The sequence below is a fragment of the Coregonus lavaretus genome (assembly GCF_964263955.1).
Source record: "Coregonus lavaretus genome assembly, chromosome: 27".
NCBI lineage: Eukaryota > Metazoa > Chordata > Actinopteri > Salmoniformes > Salmonidae > Coregonus > Coregonus lavaretus.
In genome coordinates, this window is record NC_140014.1 from 17,917,553 (window position 1) to 17,936,024 (window position 18,472).

Consider the following 18,472-nt stretch of genomic DNA (forward strand, 5'->3'; position numbering starts at 1 on the left):
GGATAATATGTGACCCACATCTCTCTGGTTGTTTGTAGCAATGTGTTTTCCTGCCTTTTCGCAGAGCACCTACTAACCCCACTCGCGTCTCCACTCTTCCAGGCGTTTTCAGTGTTCTTTGTGTGTGTGGCATTTACCTCCGACATCATATGCCTGCTCTTCATCCCCGTACAATGGCTGTTCTTTGCTGCCAGTACCTACGTGTGGGTGCAGTATGTGTGGCACACAGGTAAGCCCTCGTCCTATTCACCTGCCTTTTAACAAGGAAAATACCTTATCGATTACAGTGAATTAGTGTGTGGTTATGATCCAGTGGAGGCTGCTGAAGAGAGGACGGCTCATAACAATGGCTGGAATGGATTAAATGGAATGGCATCAAACACATGGAAACCATGTGTTTGATGTATTTGGTACCATTCCACAAATTCCGCTCCAGCCATTGCTACAAGCCCGTCCTCCCCAATTAAGGTGCCACCAACCTCCTTTAGTATGATCCCTGTATTGCACTATTTAAGCCTAGCTGTAAAGAAATGGAACTGGTGACAGGAGTTTCACAGGAGGGTGATTCCTCAAGATACTAGAACAAAAAAAGACCATGAATTTTGGGTTTTCCATGAAATTGTGTCTATAGAAGGGTAATTTGGAGGAAGGATTAATTACCTATATTTGACATTTGAATCTTAAAGCATAATTGAGAAATAATTAATTATTTTGTCACTGGAGTATTAAAGCTGCAATGTGTAACTTTTTGGGCGACCCACCACATTCACATAGAAATGTGTGTTATAGATCTGTCATTCTCATTGAAAGCAAGGCTAAGAAGCTGCAAATCTGTTCTGTGTGCCATTTCTATGCTTCCTGTTAAGTTTAGTTTTTGCGTCTTTTACTTTCTGTTTTGTACACCAGCTTCAAACAGTTGAAAATACAATATTTCATAGCGGTTTAGATGGTACAATGATTCTCTACACTATACTTCCTTTTTGTCACATAAACAGATGTTTTGTTTTTGCAGCCAGGAAATGGCGGAGCAATTTCTGCATAGTGCATCTTTAATACACATTCATTATTCCCTACCCTGTGTTGGTGAATGTGCTTGTGGGTATTTCTGCCTAGGAGACAATGGACAGGGGCTATCTATGCTCTATCCATTGATTCTGTTTGTCCTGCTGCTGATGTAATTATAGATGGCCTGGGACTTTGCCAGAAAGCCAGTTTGTTGTTTGAACGTACTATGAGGGACCAGACATGGCTGTCTTGCTGTCTCAGCCAACAATCACACATTGAGTCATGTTAGCTCTGGAGAGCTCTTTGTTTTGTTGTATGCCTCACTGAAAAGCTGTCCTTTTGTGTGTGTCTGTGTCTCACTTTGTACTTGTCACTCAAAAGCTGATCTACCCTGTTGCTGTTGTGATGTTCTTGTGGGGGGCTGCTTCGCTGACCACAGTGTAAAACCTTGTTTCATATTTGGAGGAAGTAGGTCTGCATGGATATTTTTCATGTGGACGTGTGGTTATCATGACCATGTACCGTGCCTTCAGAAAGTATTCACACTCCTTGACTTTTCCCACATTTTGTTGTGTTACAAAGTGAGATTAAAATGGATTTGTCATTTTATTTTTATGATCTACACAAAATACTCTGTCAAAGTGGAAGAAATTCTAAGATATGTAAAAATAATAATATGATAAATAAAACGCTAATAGCTGTATCTTGATTTGATAAGTATTCAACACATGTTAGAATCACCTTTGGCAGCGATTACAGCTGTGAGTCTTTCTGAGTAAGTCTTTCCACACCTGGATTGTGCAACATTAGCCTTTTTATTCTTCAAGCGCTGTCAAATTGGTTGTTGATCATTTCTAGACAACCGTTATCAGGTCTGGCCATAGATTTTCAAGCAGATTTAAGTCAAAACTGTAACTCGGCCATTCAGGAACATTTACTGTCTTCTTGGTAAGCAACTTCAATGTAGATTTGGCCTTGTGTTTTAGGTTATTGTCCTGCTGAAAGGTGAATTCATCTCCCAGTGTCTGGTGGAAAGCAGACTGAACCAGGTTTTCATCTAGGATTGTTTTTTTGTTTTTGTTTTTTTTAACCTCCCCAGTCCTTAACAATCACTCTGTCAATTAGGTTAGTATTGTGGAGTAACTACAATGTTGTTCATCCATCCTCAGTTTTCTCCTATCACAGCCATTAAACTCTAACTGTTTTAATGTCACCATTGTCCTCATGTTTCCCTTCTCTCAGGCAACTGAGTTAGAAAGGACGCCTGTATCTTTGTAGTGAACGTGTGTATCGATACAGCATCCAAAGTGTTAATAACTTCACCATGCTCAAAGGGATATTCAATGTCTGCATATTTTTTTTTTTACCCATCTACTGATAGGTGCCCTACTTTGTGAGACATTGGGAAAACCTCCCTGGTCTATGTGGTTGAATCTGTGTTTGAAATTCACTGCTCGACTGAGGGACCTTACAGATAATTGTACAGTGCATTCGGAAAGTATTCAGACCCCTTCACTTTTTCCACATTTTGTTACGTTGCAGCCTCATTCTAAAATGTATTAAATACATGTGTTTCCTCATCAATCTACACACAATACCCCATAATGACAAAGCAAAAACAGGTTTTTAGAAATGTTAGCAAATGTATTAAAAATAAAACTCAGAAATACCTTATTTACATAAGTATTCAGACCCTTTGCTATGAGACTCGAAATTGAGCTCAGGTGCATCTTGTTTCCATTGATCATCCTTGAGATGTTTCTACAACTTGATTGGTTGGACATGATTTGAAAAGTGGCACACCTGTCTAATATAAGGTCTCACAGTTGACAGTGTATGTCAGAGCAAAAACCAAGCCATGAGGTCGAAGGAGTTGTCCGTAGAGCTCCGAGACAGGATTGTGTCGAGGCACAGATCTGGGGAAGGGTACCAAAAAATTTCTGCAGCATTTAAGGTTCCCAAGAACACAGTGGCCTCCATCTTTCTTAAATGGAAGAAGTTTGAAACCACCAAGACCAAACTGAGCAATCGGGGGAGAAGGGCCTTGGTCAGGGAGGTGACCAAGAACCCGATGGTCACTCTGACAGAGCTCCAGAGTTCCTCTGTGGAGATGGGAGAACTTTCCAGAAGGACAACTATCTCTGCAGCACTCCACCAATCAGGCCTTTATGGTAGTGGCCAGACGGAAGCCACTCCTCAGTAAAAGGCACATGACAACCCGCTTGGAGTTTGCCAAAAGGCACCTAAAGGACTCTCAGACCATGACAAACAAGATTCTCTGGTCTGATGAAACCAAGATTGAACTCTTTGTCCTGAATGCCAAGCGTCACATCTGGAGGAAACCTGGCACCATCCCTACGGTGAAGCATGGGGGTGGCAGCATCATAGTGTGGGGATGTTTTTCAGCTGCAGGGACTGGGAGACTAGTCAGGATCGAGGGAAAGATGAACGGAGCAAAGTACAGAGATCCTTGATGAAAACCTGCTCCAGAGTGCTCAGATTGGGGCGAAGGGTCACCTTCCAACAGGACAACGACCCTAAGCACACAGCGTAGACAACGCAGGAGTGGCTTTGGGACAAGTCTCTGAATGTCCTTGAGTGGCCCAGCCAGAGCCTGGACTTGAACCTGATCGAACATCTCTGGAGAGACCTGAAAATAGCTGTGCAGTGACGCTCCCCATCCAACCTGACAGAGCTTGAGAGGATCTGCAGAGAAGAATGGGAGAAACTCCCCAAATACAGGTGTGCCAAGCTTGTAGCGTCATACCCAAGAAGACTTGAGGTTGTAATCGCTGCCAAAGGTGCTTCAACAAAGTACTAAGTAAAGGGTCTGAATACTTATGTAAATATGATATTTCAGTTTTTGATTTTTAATACATTTGCAAAAAAAAAAATGCTTTGTCATTATGGGGTGGTGTGTGTGTGTGTGTGTGTGTGTGTAGACTGCTGAGAACCCCCCGATTTTAATCCATTTTAGAATAAGGCTGTAACGTAACAAAATGTGGAAATGGTCAAGGGGTCTGAATACTTTCCAAATGCACTGTATGTGTGGGGTACAGAGTAGCAGAGATGAGGTAGTCATTCAAAAATCATGTGAACACTATTATTGCAAACAGTTATTCCATGCAACTTTTGTGGCTTGTTAAGCAATGTATTACTCCTGAACTTATTTAGGCTTCCCATAACAAAGGGGTTGAATACTTATTGACTCAAGACATTTCAGCTTTTTTATTAATTTGTAAACATTTATAAAACCATATTCCACTTTGACATTATGGGGTATTGTGTGTAGGCCAGTGACCATTTTAAATTCTGGCTGTAACACAACAAAATGTGGAAAAAGTCAAGGGGTGTGAATATATTCTGAAGGCACTGTATCTTGATGCATGTAGTTGTGTGGTTATCATGACCAGTAGTCTCTTTCCTGTTCTCACACCTTGTTTTGCTTTCACAGAGAGAGGGGTCTGTCTCCCCACAGTGTCTCTTTGGATACTATTTGTGTACATAGAGGCAGCCATCAGATTCAAAGACCTGAAGAACTTCCATGTCGACTTGTGTCGCCCATTTGCTGCACATTGGTAAGTTGTTAAAGGAAATCCCCACCCAAAAACAATATTTTGGTATTTGTTTCATTCATGCTCTGAAGGCAGGTCTGGGTGTAGACTATCTGGGAGGAAGAAGCCTTCTCAGACCCACAGGCCAAGAAAGGGATGGGATTGTTCTGCCCCATTTCACTCTCAGAAAACCAATATTTCTGCTTGTTAGGCATAATGCACAAGTAATGACTGCTGGATATCCCCTCAGACTCCACTCTCCAAAAAGAGAACGAGATAACGTGCTGGTTTCATTCAATCTGTAGAATTATGAAAAATCATACATCTTCTAAGAGAGGGTTTAAGAAATATTTCTGCCCCAGATCTGTAAAGTCATACACCCCTGTTGGGTGGGAAAGACCTCCATTTATAATCTAAGTACTCTTAAAGACCTCTAAGTGGATTTAGATAACAGCTCAATTACAGCGCATAATACATGCTATGTAGTAATGCAGGATATTAGGGCCTGTAATTCCTCTAGCTTTACTTACGACAGTGATGTTCATCTCAAGGCTTTTTTTTCATAGTACCTATGCTTGTCTCAACTTGTGAACCAGTTTGTCTTGGGGATACATCAGGCAGGATGAGTTGTCTGAACTTTGTTCTTGATCTATCTCTCTGTAGCATTGGCTACCCGGTGGTGACGCTGGGCTTTGGCTTCAAGAGCTACGTCAGCTATAAGATGCGCTTAAGAAAGCAGAAGGAGGTGCAGAAGGAGAATGAGTTCTACATGCAGCTCCTGCAGCAGGCCCTGCCCCCAGAGCAACAGATGCTACAGAAACAAGAGAGGGAGGCAGAGGAAGGTGAGATGCACGCATGCCTTGCAACAGATGCTCCAGATACCATAGAAAAGGATGTGGTTCAAGTGATGATCCAAGCGATTGTCCGACTCCTAATAAATATGTATTTAATCTCTCTCCTTTCTTACTTTCACCCTCCATTCAGCTGCAGCAGCTAAAGGGATATCCGATGTGGACTCCGCCCCAGTCTCACAGAATGGCGCACTCGCCAGTAAAAAGACGCCAGCACCGCTGCCGGAGCTGGAGTACAGAGAAAAAGGGAAAGAGGGCCGCGAGGCCAAAAAACAACACAACAGCATCCTGCCATCATCGGTAGACTCTAAACTCCAGGAGATGGAGTACATGGAGAACCATATGAACAACAAGAGACTGACCATAGAACTGGTGGGCAGCACAGAAAACCTGCTGCTAAAGGAGGATAACTCCTCTTCCTCCTGCTCCTCCTCCTCATCCTCCTCCTCAAAAAACTACAAGAACGCTAGTGGCAACACCGCAATTAACTCCTCGCCCCGCGGACACAGCGCCACCAATGGCAGCGTCCCCTTGTCAGCCCCTTCTTCCTCGGGGAAGAAGCAGAAGTGTGCAGTGGGGAAGGGTCCAGCAGCGGGCTCCCACAGGGACCCAACGGACAACTGCATCCCCAACAATCAGCTGAGCAAGCCTGAGGCGCACGTACGGTAAGAGCACTTATATGCAGATGCACATACTGTATGCACCTGGTTGAGCAGGCTGAAGGTGCTCTTACGATAAGAGCACATATTATGTACACAGCACAGTATGTACAGCACATGCACCAGGTTAAGCGAGTTTAACACACACCCATTAGAGAAGCCTACGGCACTAGTACAGTAGCGAGAACACATGCATCCATACACAAACAGCTGTGCTTGCTTGAGGCCACATACACACACTCACTCATTAAGGCGTCTGCATGCTTCCCGGCCGGAACAGTTCGTGCATATACAGTTGAAGTCGGAAGTTTACATACACTTAGGTTGGAGTCATTAAAACTCGTTTTTCAACCACTCCACAAATTTCTTGTTAACAAACTATAGTTTTGGCAAGTCGGTTAGGACATCTACTTTGTGCATGACACAAGTAATTTTTCCAACAATTGTTTACAGACAGATTATTTCACTTATAATTCACTGTATCACAATTCCAGTGGGTCAGAAGTTTACATACACTATGTTGACTGTGCCTTTAAACAGCTTGGAAAATAATGTCATGGCTTTAGAAGCTTAGGCTAATTTACATCATTTGAGTCTGTGGATGTATTTCAAGGCCTACCTTCAAACTCAGTGCCTCTTTGCTTGACATCATGGGAAAATCAAAAGAAATCAGCCAAGACTTCAGAAAAAAAATAGTAGACCTCCACATGTCTGGTTCATCCTTGGGAGCAATTTCCAAACGCCTGAAGGTACCACGTTCATCTGTACAAACAATAGTACGCAAGTATTAACACCATGGGACCACGCAGCCATCATACCGCTCAGGAAGGAGACGCGTTCTGTTTCCTAGAGATGAACGTACTTTGGTGCGAAAAGTGCAAATCAATCCCAGAACAACAGCAAAGGACCTTGTGAAGATGCTGGAGGAAACAGGTACAAAAGTATCTATATCCACAGTAAAACGAGTCCTATATCGACATTACCTGAAAGGCCGCTCAGCAAGGAAGAAGCCACTGCTCCAAAACCGCCATAAAAAAGCCAGACTACGGCTTGCAACTGCACATGGGGACAAAGATCTTACTTTTTGGAGAAATGTCCTCTGGTCTGATGAAACAAAAATAACAGTTTGGCCATAATGACCATCGTTATGTTTGGAAGAAAAAGGGGGGTAGCTTGCAAGCTGAAGAACACCATCCCAACCGTGAAGCACGGAGGTGGCAGCATCATGCTGTGGGGGTGCTTTGCTGCAGGAGGGACTGGTGCATTTCACAAAATAGATGGCATCATGAGGAAGGAAAATTATGTGGATATATTGAAGCAACATCTCAAGACATCAGTCAGGAAGTTAAAGCTTGGTCGCAAATGGGTCTTCCAAATGGACAATGACCCCAAGCATACTTCCAAAGTTGTGGCAAAATGGCTTAAGGACAACAAAGTCAAGGTAAGACAACAAAGCCCTGACCTCCATCCTATAGAAAATGTGTGGGCAGAACTGAAAAAGCGTGTGCGAGCAAGGAGGCCTACAAACCTGACTCAGTTACACCAGCTCTGTCAGGAGGAATGGGCCAAAATTCACCCAACTTATTGTGGGAAGCTTGTGGAAGGCTACCCGAAACGTTTGACCCAAGTTAAACAATTTAAAGGCAATGCTACCAAATACTAATTGAGTGTATGTAAACTTCTGACCCAAAGGCAATGTGATGAAAGAAATAAAAGCTGAAATAAATCATTCTCTCTACTATTATTCTGACATTTCACATTCTTTAAATAAAGTGGTGATCCTAACTGACCTAAGACGGCATTTTTACTAGGATTAAATGTCAGGAATTGTGAAAAACTGAGTTTAAATGTATTTGGCTAAGGTGTATGTAAACTTCCGATTTCAACTGTATTATGACATTTTGTGATGTTTTGGTCTTCGGCAAGGGTTTTTTCAGTTGTTTGTGCACATTACATTTTTTCTCAAGGCAAGCCGAAGTTGGTAGCCGAAGTCTACGCCCCTTCGTCGGTGATTGGTCAACAGTAGGGATTCTTCAATGAAGTGTTCAACGAGAGACTAATCCATTAGTTTTCATGCAAATGTTTTAACTTGAAAAATACTATTGTACTATTACCGTTTTTTTTCTTGTTTTTCAAGCGAAGGTCTTTTAAGGGAGTTTGCGAGCACACTCGTTTGGTTCACCTAGCCGAAGCATGCTGAATGTCAGTAACTTGCTCGTACATTATGGCTGCATGGGATGCTTCCCCTCATGTGAGTTTGGAGGCAGTCCCTGACACCTCAAACTGACCCTGCTGCAGTGCAGGCTCCAGATAGATAAGCGTTAAGTAGAGCTGTTTCCACTGTGTGGGCTGGGGTGGGAGAAACTTGGACTGTTACAATCTATGGTTTGCCACAAAAAGATGCTGGCTGAAAATGAGAACCTTGAGTTTGGTATGGCTGTGTCAGCCTGTTTGTGTCTGTAGTTGTTCAGCTGGGTGTATGGTAGTGCTGTAGGTCAGCTACAGACACAGTGGTGTGGGTGGAAATGTAAGACGAAAGTCAAATCTGGTGTGGCAAGTTGTCATGGTGTTCAGGGTAATATGTGCCCTGCATTTGCCACACTCTGACTAGTGGCTTCCCTGGCTTAAATTATTGGTACATTGTGTTTTTGCCGTATACAAATATGGCTGAATAGACACTTGGCTAGCAGGTGTTTCTTATTGGTGAGTTGTTGCTTTTTGCATTGATTGTACACATAATGATAACAAAGCTGTGGATGTCTAGTCTTTTAGCCTTTGTTTAAAGAACTTCTGACTCCAAAGGCAAAAGTAAACAGACCAAAGAACTGTACATAAAAGAAAAGCAAGCCATTTTGAAGGTGAAAGACGAGACAACTTAAAGCAAGAACCGTAGTAAAGAAAACGGTTACAGTTAAAACAACAATTTGGAACATCATGAAAAAGAAAAACCACCGGTGACTATCAATCGGCAATGATCTTTTTGGCCAAGAAAAACAAATGGCCAACAGCCACAATCTACCATCAGCAGGAGGCTTTGACAGCAGAACAACAGGCTTCAGTCACAGCCAAATGCCAAAACCACTCAGCAGCAGCAGAACAGAAAAGACAGGTTAGAAATTAGCTATGCAGTACAAAGAATGCCCTTCTGAAACAAAGTCTTATGAGCAGATGAAACCAAGAACTGTGGATGATCCAAAGCTACTATATGCACTATGCAGAAACATCATGTACCGGACGGCAGTAGCCTCGAGGTTAGAGAAGCGGGCAATGTCTCAGGTGCCGCCTACTGCCGATGTTCCCTTGAGCAAGGAACGTATCCCCCCTAAACTGCTCATTGGGTGCTGCACTGCGGAAGCCCTCTGCTCCAGCCTTTCCAACCTAATGTGTGTTTGTGTATATACACTACATGACCAAAAGTATGTGGACACCTGCTCGAACATCTCATTCCAAAATCATCGGCATTAATATGGAGTTGGTCCCCCCTTTGCTGCTATAACATAAAATGTATGCACGCATGACTGTAAGTCGCTTTGGATAAAAGCGTCTGCTAAGTGGCATTATTATTATTATTATTATTATTATTATTATTATTATTATAACTGCCTCCACTCTTCTGGGAAGGCTTTCCACTAGATGTTGGAACATTGCTGTGGGGACTTGCTTCCATTCAGCCACAAGAGCATTAGTGAGGTCGGGCACTGATGTTGGGCGATTAGGCCTGGCTCGCAGTCTGCGTTCCAATTCATCCCAAAGGTGTTTGATGGGGTTGAGGTCAGGGCTTTGTGCAGGGCAGTGAAGTTCTTCCACACCGATCTCGACAAACCATTTCTGTATGGACCTCGCTGTGGGCATTGTCATGCTGAAACAGGAAAGGGCCTTCCCAAAACTGTTGCCAGAGAGTTGGAAGCACAGAATTGTCTAGAATGTCATTGTATGCTGTAGCGTTAAGATTTCCCTTCACTGGAACTAAGGGGCCTAGCCCGAACCATGGAAAAACAGCCCCAGACCATTATTCTTCCTCCACCAAACGTTACAGTTGGCACTATGCATTGGGGCAGGTAGCGTTCACCTGGCATCTGCCAAACCCAGATTCGTCCATCGGATTGCCAGATGGTGGAGCGTGATTCATCACTCCCAGAGAACGTGTTTCCACTGGTCCAGAGTCCAATGACGGTGAGCTTTACACCACTCCAGCCGATGCTTGGCATTGCTCATGGTGATCTTAGGCTTGTGAAGCTCACGACGAACAGTTCTTGTGCTGATGTTGCTTCCAGAGGCAGTTTGGAACTAGGTAGTGAGTGTTGTAACCGAGGACAGGACGATTTTTACGCCCTACGCGATTCAGCACTCGGCGGTCCCGTTCTGTGAGCTTGTGTGGTCTACCACTTTGCTGCTGAGCCGTTGTTGCTCCTAGATGTTTCCACTTCACAATAACAGCACTTACAGTTGACCTGGGCAGCTCTAGCAGGGCAGAAATGTGACAAACTGACTAGTTGGAAAAGTGGCCATCCTATGACGGTGCCATGTTGAAAGTCACTGAGCTCTTCAGTAAGGCCATTCTACTGACAATATTTGTCTATGGAGATTGCATGGCTGTTCTCAGTTTTATACACCTTTCAGCAACGGGTGTGGCTGAAATAGCTGAAGCCACTAATTTGAAGGGGTGTCCACATACTTCTGTATATAGTGTGTGTGTGTGTGTGTCAGAGGGGTTGGGGGGGAAAAGCAGAAGACATTTCCATCTCATATGGACTAATATAGTACATCTTATCGTATCTTCATCAAATTGTCTCTCTCCTCCCTCTCCCGTCCGCTTCACTCTTCCTCATCATCCCCTCCTTCTCCATTTATTTCATTCCACCTTCCAACCCTGCAGGCTGGAGCAGGATGTGAAGAAGTTGAAGGCAGACCTGCAGGCCAGCAGACAGGTGGAGCAGGACCTGCGCAGTCAGATCGGCTCCCTGAGCAGCGCTGAGCGCTCCATCCGCTCTGAGCTGGGCCAGCTGCGCCAAGAGAACGAGCTGCTGCAGAACAAGTGAGTGGCACAGGTCAAAGGTCATGCATGACTGGATCTGATCACCTGCTGGGACTAGGACCAGGACCAGGACCAGGAGCTTTTCCTTGTCAGGTCACGTAGTCAGGAAAAACTCAGGGGGACCTAGCTGGGACCAAAGGGTTATCATACAGCTTTTTTCATGTAAGCTCAGGAGACTCAAAACACTGGATTTAGCTTGGAATGCCCTTGTCGAAATGCCTTTGTCCAGGGTCAGGAAGAGCTAGTTTGAAATGGAGGGATAACTCTGTGCTAAGACATTCAGGAGTGGGGGAGGACTGACAGGATGGATTTTGTTAAATCATAAAAATAGTGGATTTTACAGATTAGGATCGAGTCTACTGCTCCTCTCAGTGCAGGCTTCATATCACAGCAGTCCAGACTGGAGCAGAGGTAGCACTTATGCATCTGGCTGCTTTAATTGTCCAATTAACAGTCATTATTGACCAAAAGGATTCCTGGGTGTCCTAGGCGCAGGATCGCATTAGTGAAAACCAAGACTGTTCTCAGGGCAGGCTTGGTTGTAGCTAGGTATTTTCGAGTCACGTCAGGGACAATTCTAGCATTTTAGCTAACCCTTTTCCTAACCTTAACTTAATTCTCCTAACCTGCCATGTTAATTATCCTAACCTGCTATAAAAAGTCACTTCTGCTCGTCAAAACCGGCAGACCTGCCCTGAGAGCAGTGTGAGTATCCACTAATGTGATACAGCTTCGGAAGTGAGGACCACCCTAATATGGCAGTTATCTACATACAGACACAAACTCAGTTGTTATGGCCAGTTAATCATGTGATGCAATTAAAGGGGAGGTGACAAGTAGGTCCTCCCAGCCTACCCCTAATGACCAGCTGATTCCTATTCAATCTCATCAGAGCCTGATTCACTCATTTGTTCTGTCTGTTGGTGGAGACTGTTGGATTATGCTAGGCTAAGGATTACTGAAGTACTGAGAAATGGGTGGGCCGTTGGCTTGGTTACCAAACTGACCAGCCATTCTGTCATCTAACTGACCATACTCCACAATGCATAGACTCAGTGGTTACTTACACTCATGAACATGGCTAGGTTTTAGCACTATTGTTCTCACATAGAGACACACACACCCTGGGGTGGGATGGAGTCCCACTGGCTGCTGGCTCACGTGGTGCTGCATGGTCTGTGGCTGCTGTGTGTGTGCAGGCTCCATAACGCTGTCCAGGCCAAGCAGAAGGACAAGCAGGCCGTGGGCCAACTAGAGAAGAGGCTGAAGGTTGAGCAGGAGGCCCGCACCAACGCAGAGAAACAGCTTTCAGACGAGAAGAAACGCAAAAAACTGGAGGAGGCCACCACAGCTAGAGCCGTCGCACTAGCAGCAGCATCCAGGTAAAGGCTCCAGAGTTCCCCTTAAATACATTATCAGCTATCAGTTGTTGTTGTTAGCCAGTTTCAAGCTATTCCCTGCTGTTAGTATATGTGCGATCCCCCTCTCTCTGTCTGCTCCACAGGGGGGAGTGCACAGATACGCTGAGGAGGCGGATCACGGAACTGGAGACTGAGTGTAAGAAGCTGACCATGGACATCAAGCTCAAAGAAGACCAGATCCGAGAGCTGGAGATGACAGTGCAGGTGAGGATCACTGTTAAGTTAAGACTCGGGTATGTTTTGTTGGAGACTTTTGATGTCAAGAACATTTTTAGTTAAATGAACACATGTTGACTCATGCACACCTGCTGTACACTGGCACACAGACAATGCCACTTGTACTGATGTTCTTTCCCTCTCTCAGGAGCTCCACAAGTATAAGGAGAATGAGAAGGACACAGAAGTGCTGATGTCAGCGCTGTCGGCCATGCAGGATAAGACCCAGCACCTGGAGAACAGCCTGTCTGCAGAGACCCGCATCAAACTGGACCTGTTCTCAGCACTGGGAGACGCTAAAAGACAGCTGGAGATTGCACAAGGTCAGTGTTCAGCCTTGGTCCCTTCTGCAATACTGCTTTAGTCTCACCTATCTCCTACTGAATGTGATTGATGTAGAATAGATTGCATGACATGAATGTCTAATCTGAAAGTTTCTTGCTGGGTGCGTCTGTCTCTCTTAGGTCAGATCCTGCAGAAGGACCAGGAGATCAAGGACCTGAAGCAGAAGATAGCCGAGGTGATGGCAGTCATGCCCAGCATCTCCTACACAGCTGACAGCAGCAACATGACTCCTGTGGCCCCCCACTACTCCTCCAAGTTCATGGACACCAGTCCCTCTGGCCTGGACCCCAATGCCTCTGTCTACCAGCCCCTCAAAAAGTGAACGCTCCCTCCATCCTCTTCTGTTTTTTTCAAGCCCACCTCCAGATCTGCTTGTCATGTCTGCGGCTGAGAACTTTTTTGTTTTTGTTTGGGGAGTCCGAAGAATGTTGTATTGTGTGACTGTATTTGTTGTAGTTAAAACAAAAAAAAGACTTTATGGGACATCTCATGTCGACTAGGAATTCCCAGTTATTTTTCTTCTTGTAAATGTCTAGTGAAACCTCACAGAATTGGGCGTGTATCTTATCTAGGGTGTTTCAGTTCCCCCCCTTTACTCCACCTGTTACCAGTTACTTGGTCTCTGGCCTTGGGATTGGGGAATTCCGTTGATTTTATTTATTTTAGAGCTGGGATGTGGATCTCTGCTAGCAGGAGTGCTCACCCTTATTTCTATGTAATAAATTCTGATCGCTGAGCGCAGATATCAGTTTATTTTTAAGGTAAGAAGGTACCATCAGTATGCCCAAAGGAATGTAGAGCAACGTTGGCATGGACTCTAGCCCTGTTTTGTCAATATTATTTTTCAGTTGTGAATATCAGAGACCAAATTGAATCTTCCATTGGCTGTTCTTGTGTTTCGTGGTATTGGTTTTGTTATGTTAAAAAGTGGATTGTGTCTCTCCTTTTTCACTTGTTTCACAAAAAGTTGGAAAAATCACTTTGAGATGAGAACAGAGCTGTACCAAGACATTATTTGTTTTATTAACAAGAGGTCAAAGTAAACCATCCTCAACAACCCCTGAATGTTGAGTATCAACTGCAAAATTACATTTATTTCCCTCAAAGCCCCCTAATTTCCACGATCCTGTCCAAAAGAGTGTTAAGCAAAAACAGTATTGAGAAGTTAATGTATAATATGCCTTCTCTTTAAACCCAGAATAGTCTCACAAATTGTCATGATCACAGTGCCTTGAGACAGGGCCTCAGTGGTGGAAGTCAGTATCTGGCTATGCTAGAAATGGCTGAAGTACAGGGCTTTCCAACCACAAATACAGTTTTACCCGGACCCTAACCTTAGGTTCAGAACAGATAGCCTATCTACTTGCTCAACAGTTCTGACGATATGGCCAATTAGTCTGTTTTAGCATAGTCATGTTATTCCTTTACAGTGCGTTGATATGGTAATGTTAGCCACTACGAAGTCTACTGCAAACAGGTCCCAAGCTCCCAGCATGGCCTCTCCCCTGCATCCAACTATAACACATCTCTCTGCTGTAAACTCTGTTTCTGTTGGTTTAAATATTGTCCCTACTTATGTTTTTATTGATTTGACTTCAATTGCACTGTTGAAAAAAAGCTGTTTGACAGGGAAAACTGTTGAGATGGATTTTGTGCAATGTATACAAGAACCAAGGCTCTGGAAATGCCAAACAAGAGACAGAATTTATTTCCACTGAATTTTGCATAGAAAATTCTTCATCGGGCTCCTTTTATTGCCGAATACTCAACTTCAGCCCATGTGCCAAGAAACGATTGCTTGTTTTCTAGTAATATGTGCTATCCAGGAATGTACTGCAAATACATTGGCTGATGTGTTTGACAAATGTCCTCCTCTTAGTGACTTGACTGAAGTATGTCAAGCAGGTGGGAAAACTGTTCACCTGTTTGTAGTAGACTGTTTACGTAGTTGAAAGTAAGGGACTAGGAAATGTTTTATTTTTGTGAATGTTACAGTATTGGCAACTGCCTGTTAAGAACAGTATACAGTTTTTTTCCTTACTCTTTTTGGTATTGTTATATCCTGCTGGGAGGAATAGCTTGAGTCTGACATGGTTTTGCAGTCATCTGAAATGGTCATTTTGTGTGTGTGGTTATGACCAACTGTATATGGGAAAACTTTTTGCTCAGTGCTGCGTGTCATTGGCTCAACTGATGTTGAAAGTATAAAACGTTTTTTGTTTTCTATGCCCGCAGTCACTGCTCTGTTTCTCCCCAGGTCTGACCTTGGCTGCGCTCTCGCTCTTTGAGGTTTACAAGGAATAAATTCTTTTCTTGCAAATTTTCTCAATTGGGAGTTTATTTTCTTGTCCTTTATAACGTAATACTTAAACATCAACAGGCAGTAGAGTGATCTGTGACGTCTGAAAGGGCAATTAAATGTTACTGTAATCTCACCCCCACTAGGAGGCAATGTCCATCTCTTTAGCTTTACAAAGCCTCTGTAACCTCTGCTCACTCATGTTCAGCTGCGTGGTTTGTCTATCTAAAACGTGCATCAGTGTGTCTTTGTAAAAAAAACAATCTCATCCGAGATTAAATCAAATCACATTAAATCACAGCTAATAAACTAGCTGCCTCTGTGCAATAGGCTGTTTAGCCAGGCCTGGTAGACCTAAGAAGGTAATTGGTGGAGGGCGCAAGGATAATATATTGATGGCCTTAATCCCCAGAATTCTAAGAATTAATTGCATGTCATATTTAATCATGAGTGCTTTATAGCACTTGTTCCAAGTTAACATCTCCATTTGGCACATCTACCATTCGGATTTGACATACAGTAGATTATAATGGGTCTTTCAAGCAATCTGAATCTGGCAAAGTATGCAGTAAACAGCATGAAGCCATAATGCAATGTAAATTTAGTCTCAGCATTTTGATTTGTTTAGATTATTTTGTCTGCTATGGCCAGACCGTGGAAATAAAGTTGAGGAATGACAGCATTACATTTTCTCTCTTTCGCTCTGCCTACCTAATAAACATTTGGGGCAGCAGGTAGCTTAATGGTTAAGAGCGTTGTGCCAGTAACCAAAAGGTCGCTGGTTCTAATCCCCGAGCCAACTAGGTGAAAAATCTGTCGATTTGCCCTTGAGCTAGGCACTTAACACTAATTGCTCCTGTAAGTCGCTCTGGATAAGAGCGTCTGCTAAATGATGTAAACATATGTCAAAGAAGAAATTACCAGATTAAAAATACACTCGGTTGCTCTGGTCATAAAATGTTGCCTTTGGAAATGAGAGCAATGTGAAACAATTAAATTGATATTATCTACTGTGCTGCCAATGATGTGAAATAGTAGAGGCCATTGGTGTGAATAACGTGGGGTAGGTCTATTTCTTCATGAGGGGACAACCAGTACTCTTGTGGATAGACTTGCTGCTTACAACAGATTAAGACAATGGCCAAGAGTTATACTGTCAAACTGAATCTATTAAACAAACATGATGTGTATTAATTATAGTTAAGTAGTAACTACATTCATTATACATGAATGCCATTATACATTAATAATTATATTTTACAGTTCCCCCTGCCAGCAGAGCTAGATTTGGCTGCATTAGCATCTTATATGAAATATCTGCCGTCAGTGACTGCCTACCTACTCACCTGAACCTGTCCTGGTCCACTGTGTTTCTCTCTTTCCATCACTGCTAAATTCATTGATTCTGAAAAATATGAATTCCTTTAATCTTTTTGCTAGGTGTTTCTGCTATGCTCAAACTTTGAACAGGGTCTCAGTGGAGCTGACAGATTTATTGGCAGTACCTATAACTTTTAGAAAATTCCAGTCTTTCTTCAAAGTATGGCTATAAGTGCAAATCATGAAACTGTACATCTGAAGGAGATGTATGTGTTATTGCAAGAGACATATCTATTGAATCTGGGTTTTGATTTGGTTTAGTCATCCCCAGAGTGATCAGAGACCCTTGGTATTAGATGCTAGTTTTATTGCTCATACAAGGTAAAGCTTTGCTCACTGATCTGTAGCATCTGATTCATGTCAAATGAGCTCTTTGTCATTTGTACTGTATGTAACCCAGCTATGCTTATGCACTTGGGAAAACAATACATTGTAGCACTCTTATCTGTAGCCTGTCATCTCCCCTAGAAATATGGAAGTGCCAATTTTTTGAGTGCACAATGTGAATAGGCGATGACTGATGATTTAAACTCAAGGAAATCCAATGTGGAAAGTGCACCTTGTGCTGAGGTACAACGTAAGGATGTTATTTACATTTACATTTAAGTCAGTTAGCAGACGCTCTTATCCAGAGCGACTTACAAATTGGTGCATTCAACATAGGATAGCCAGTGGGACAACCACCACTGTTAGACTATTCCAGGTATTCCTTAAAGAGGTAGGGTTTCAAGTGTCTCCAGAAGGTGGTCAGTGACTCCGCTGTCCTGGCGTCGCCATTATGGATGTTGGTTTATGAAAGATATTATAAAAATGGAAACAGTCATCATATACTCATGTGTGGGACTCAGTTTCATTATTCAGATTCAACCAGAACCAACCTTTAAATATTTATATTGAGGAAAAACAGTCACCTTTCCTTCATGAATCTAGGGAAGAAGAAAGAGCTTTTGTTATGGCCTGGGAAGGAGCTGAATGAGTGAATGTGACACTCATGAGTCCTATCCACATAGCTCTGCCTCCAGACAGGTGAACATGTCACCCAGAGCATGCCAGGGAGGGACAGAGTAATCTAGAGGGACCAGCTGAGATGAGCTGGGGTCTATGGTGATGGAGCAGAGGCCCACTGACACTGCCCTGAGGAACTGGCTTGACTGTTTTTTCCCCAGCAGTTGTCTTTCCATTTATGATGGGCTGCCTGTCAGGCACTTGAGGCAGAATGGGGCTTGGGTTACACAGGGGGAGGAAGGGGGACTCGGGTTGAAATGTATATGAAGTAAATGTCTAACTTGAGAGAAAATCTAAAGATTTGAAATATGTATCAAATGAATGTGTAACTTGAGAGGAAATCCATCACCTGTGCAGTGCACATCATCTCTTGATGACAAATATTGTAGCCCATCTATGATCTTTCTCCATGACAGGAGTCATGTCAATTCAGTCTTTAATAAATAAATATAATGGATAACAAAAGAATATAAAGCAACTGGAAATTCATTAATCTAGTCTACATATTCATCATGCACATAACCTAATTATTTAACCACAAGTAGGTTATGCAAATTATATTAAGCCATGAAAACACATACATTTATATATTTCTCCCTAAATTAATTTGTTGATATTTTGACAAAATATGCTGTTCAAAAGAATAACTAGGAATATTATTTTAGATGTATACATTTCAGTCACAGTGAACGTAGCGCCTGC

The 18,472-nt window shown here is 43.1% G+C and overlaps 1 protein-coding gene across 1 annotated transcript in view; it reads left to right on the forward strand.

Annotated features, from left to right (window-relative positions):
* The window catches only part of maco1b (macoilin 1b), a 36,088-nt gene extending 20,678 nt beyond the window's left edge, over positions 1-15,410 (forward strand). Inside the window, exons 3-11 of the mRNA XM_084144374.1 lie at positions 103-229; positions 4,460-4,583; positions 5,223-5,401; positions 5,544-6,075; positions 10,946-11,104; positions 12,304-12,486; positions 12,609-12,729; positions 12,890-13,064; positions 13,206-15,410. Coding sequence (XP_084000500.1) covers positions 103-229; positions 4,460-4,583; positions 5,223-5,401; positions 5,544-6,075; positions 10,946-11,104; positions 12,304-12,486; positions 12,609-12,729; positions 12,890-13,064; positions 13,206-13,408 — 1,803 coding nt within the window. The 3' untranslated portion in view covers positions 13,409-15,410. The remainder of the gene's footprint in view (positions 1-102; positions 230-4,459; positions 4,584-5,222; positions 5,402-5,543; positions 6,076-10,945; positions 11,105-12,303; positions 12,487-12,608; positions 12,730-12,889; positions 13,065-13,205) is intronic.
* Positions 15,411-18,472: the final 3,062 nt, after the last annotated feature.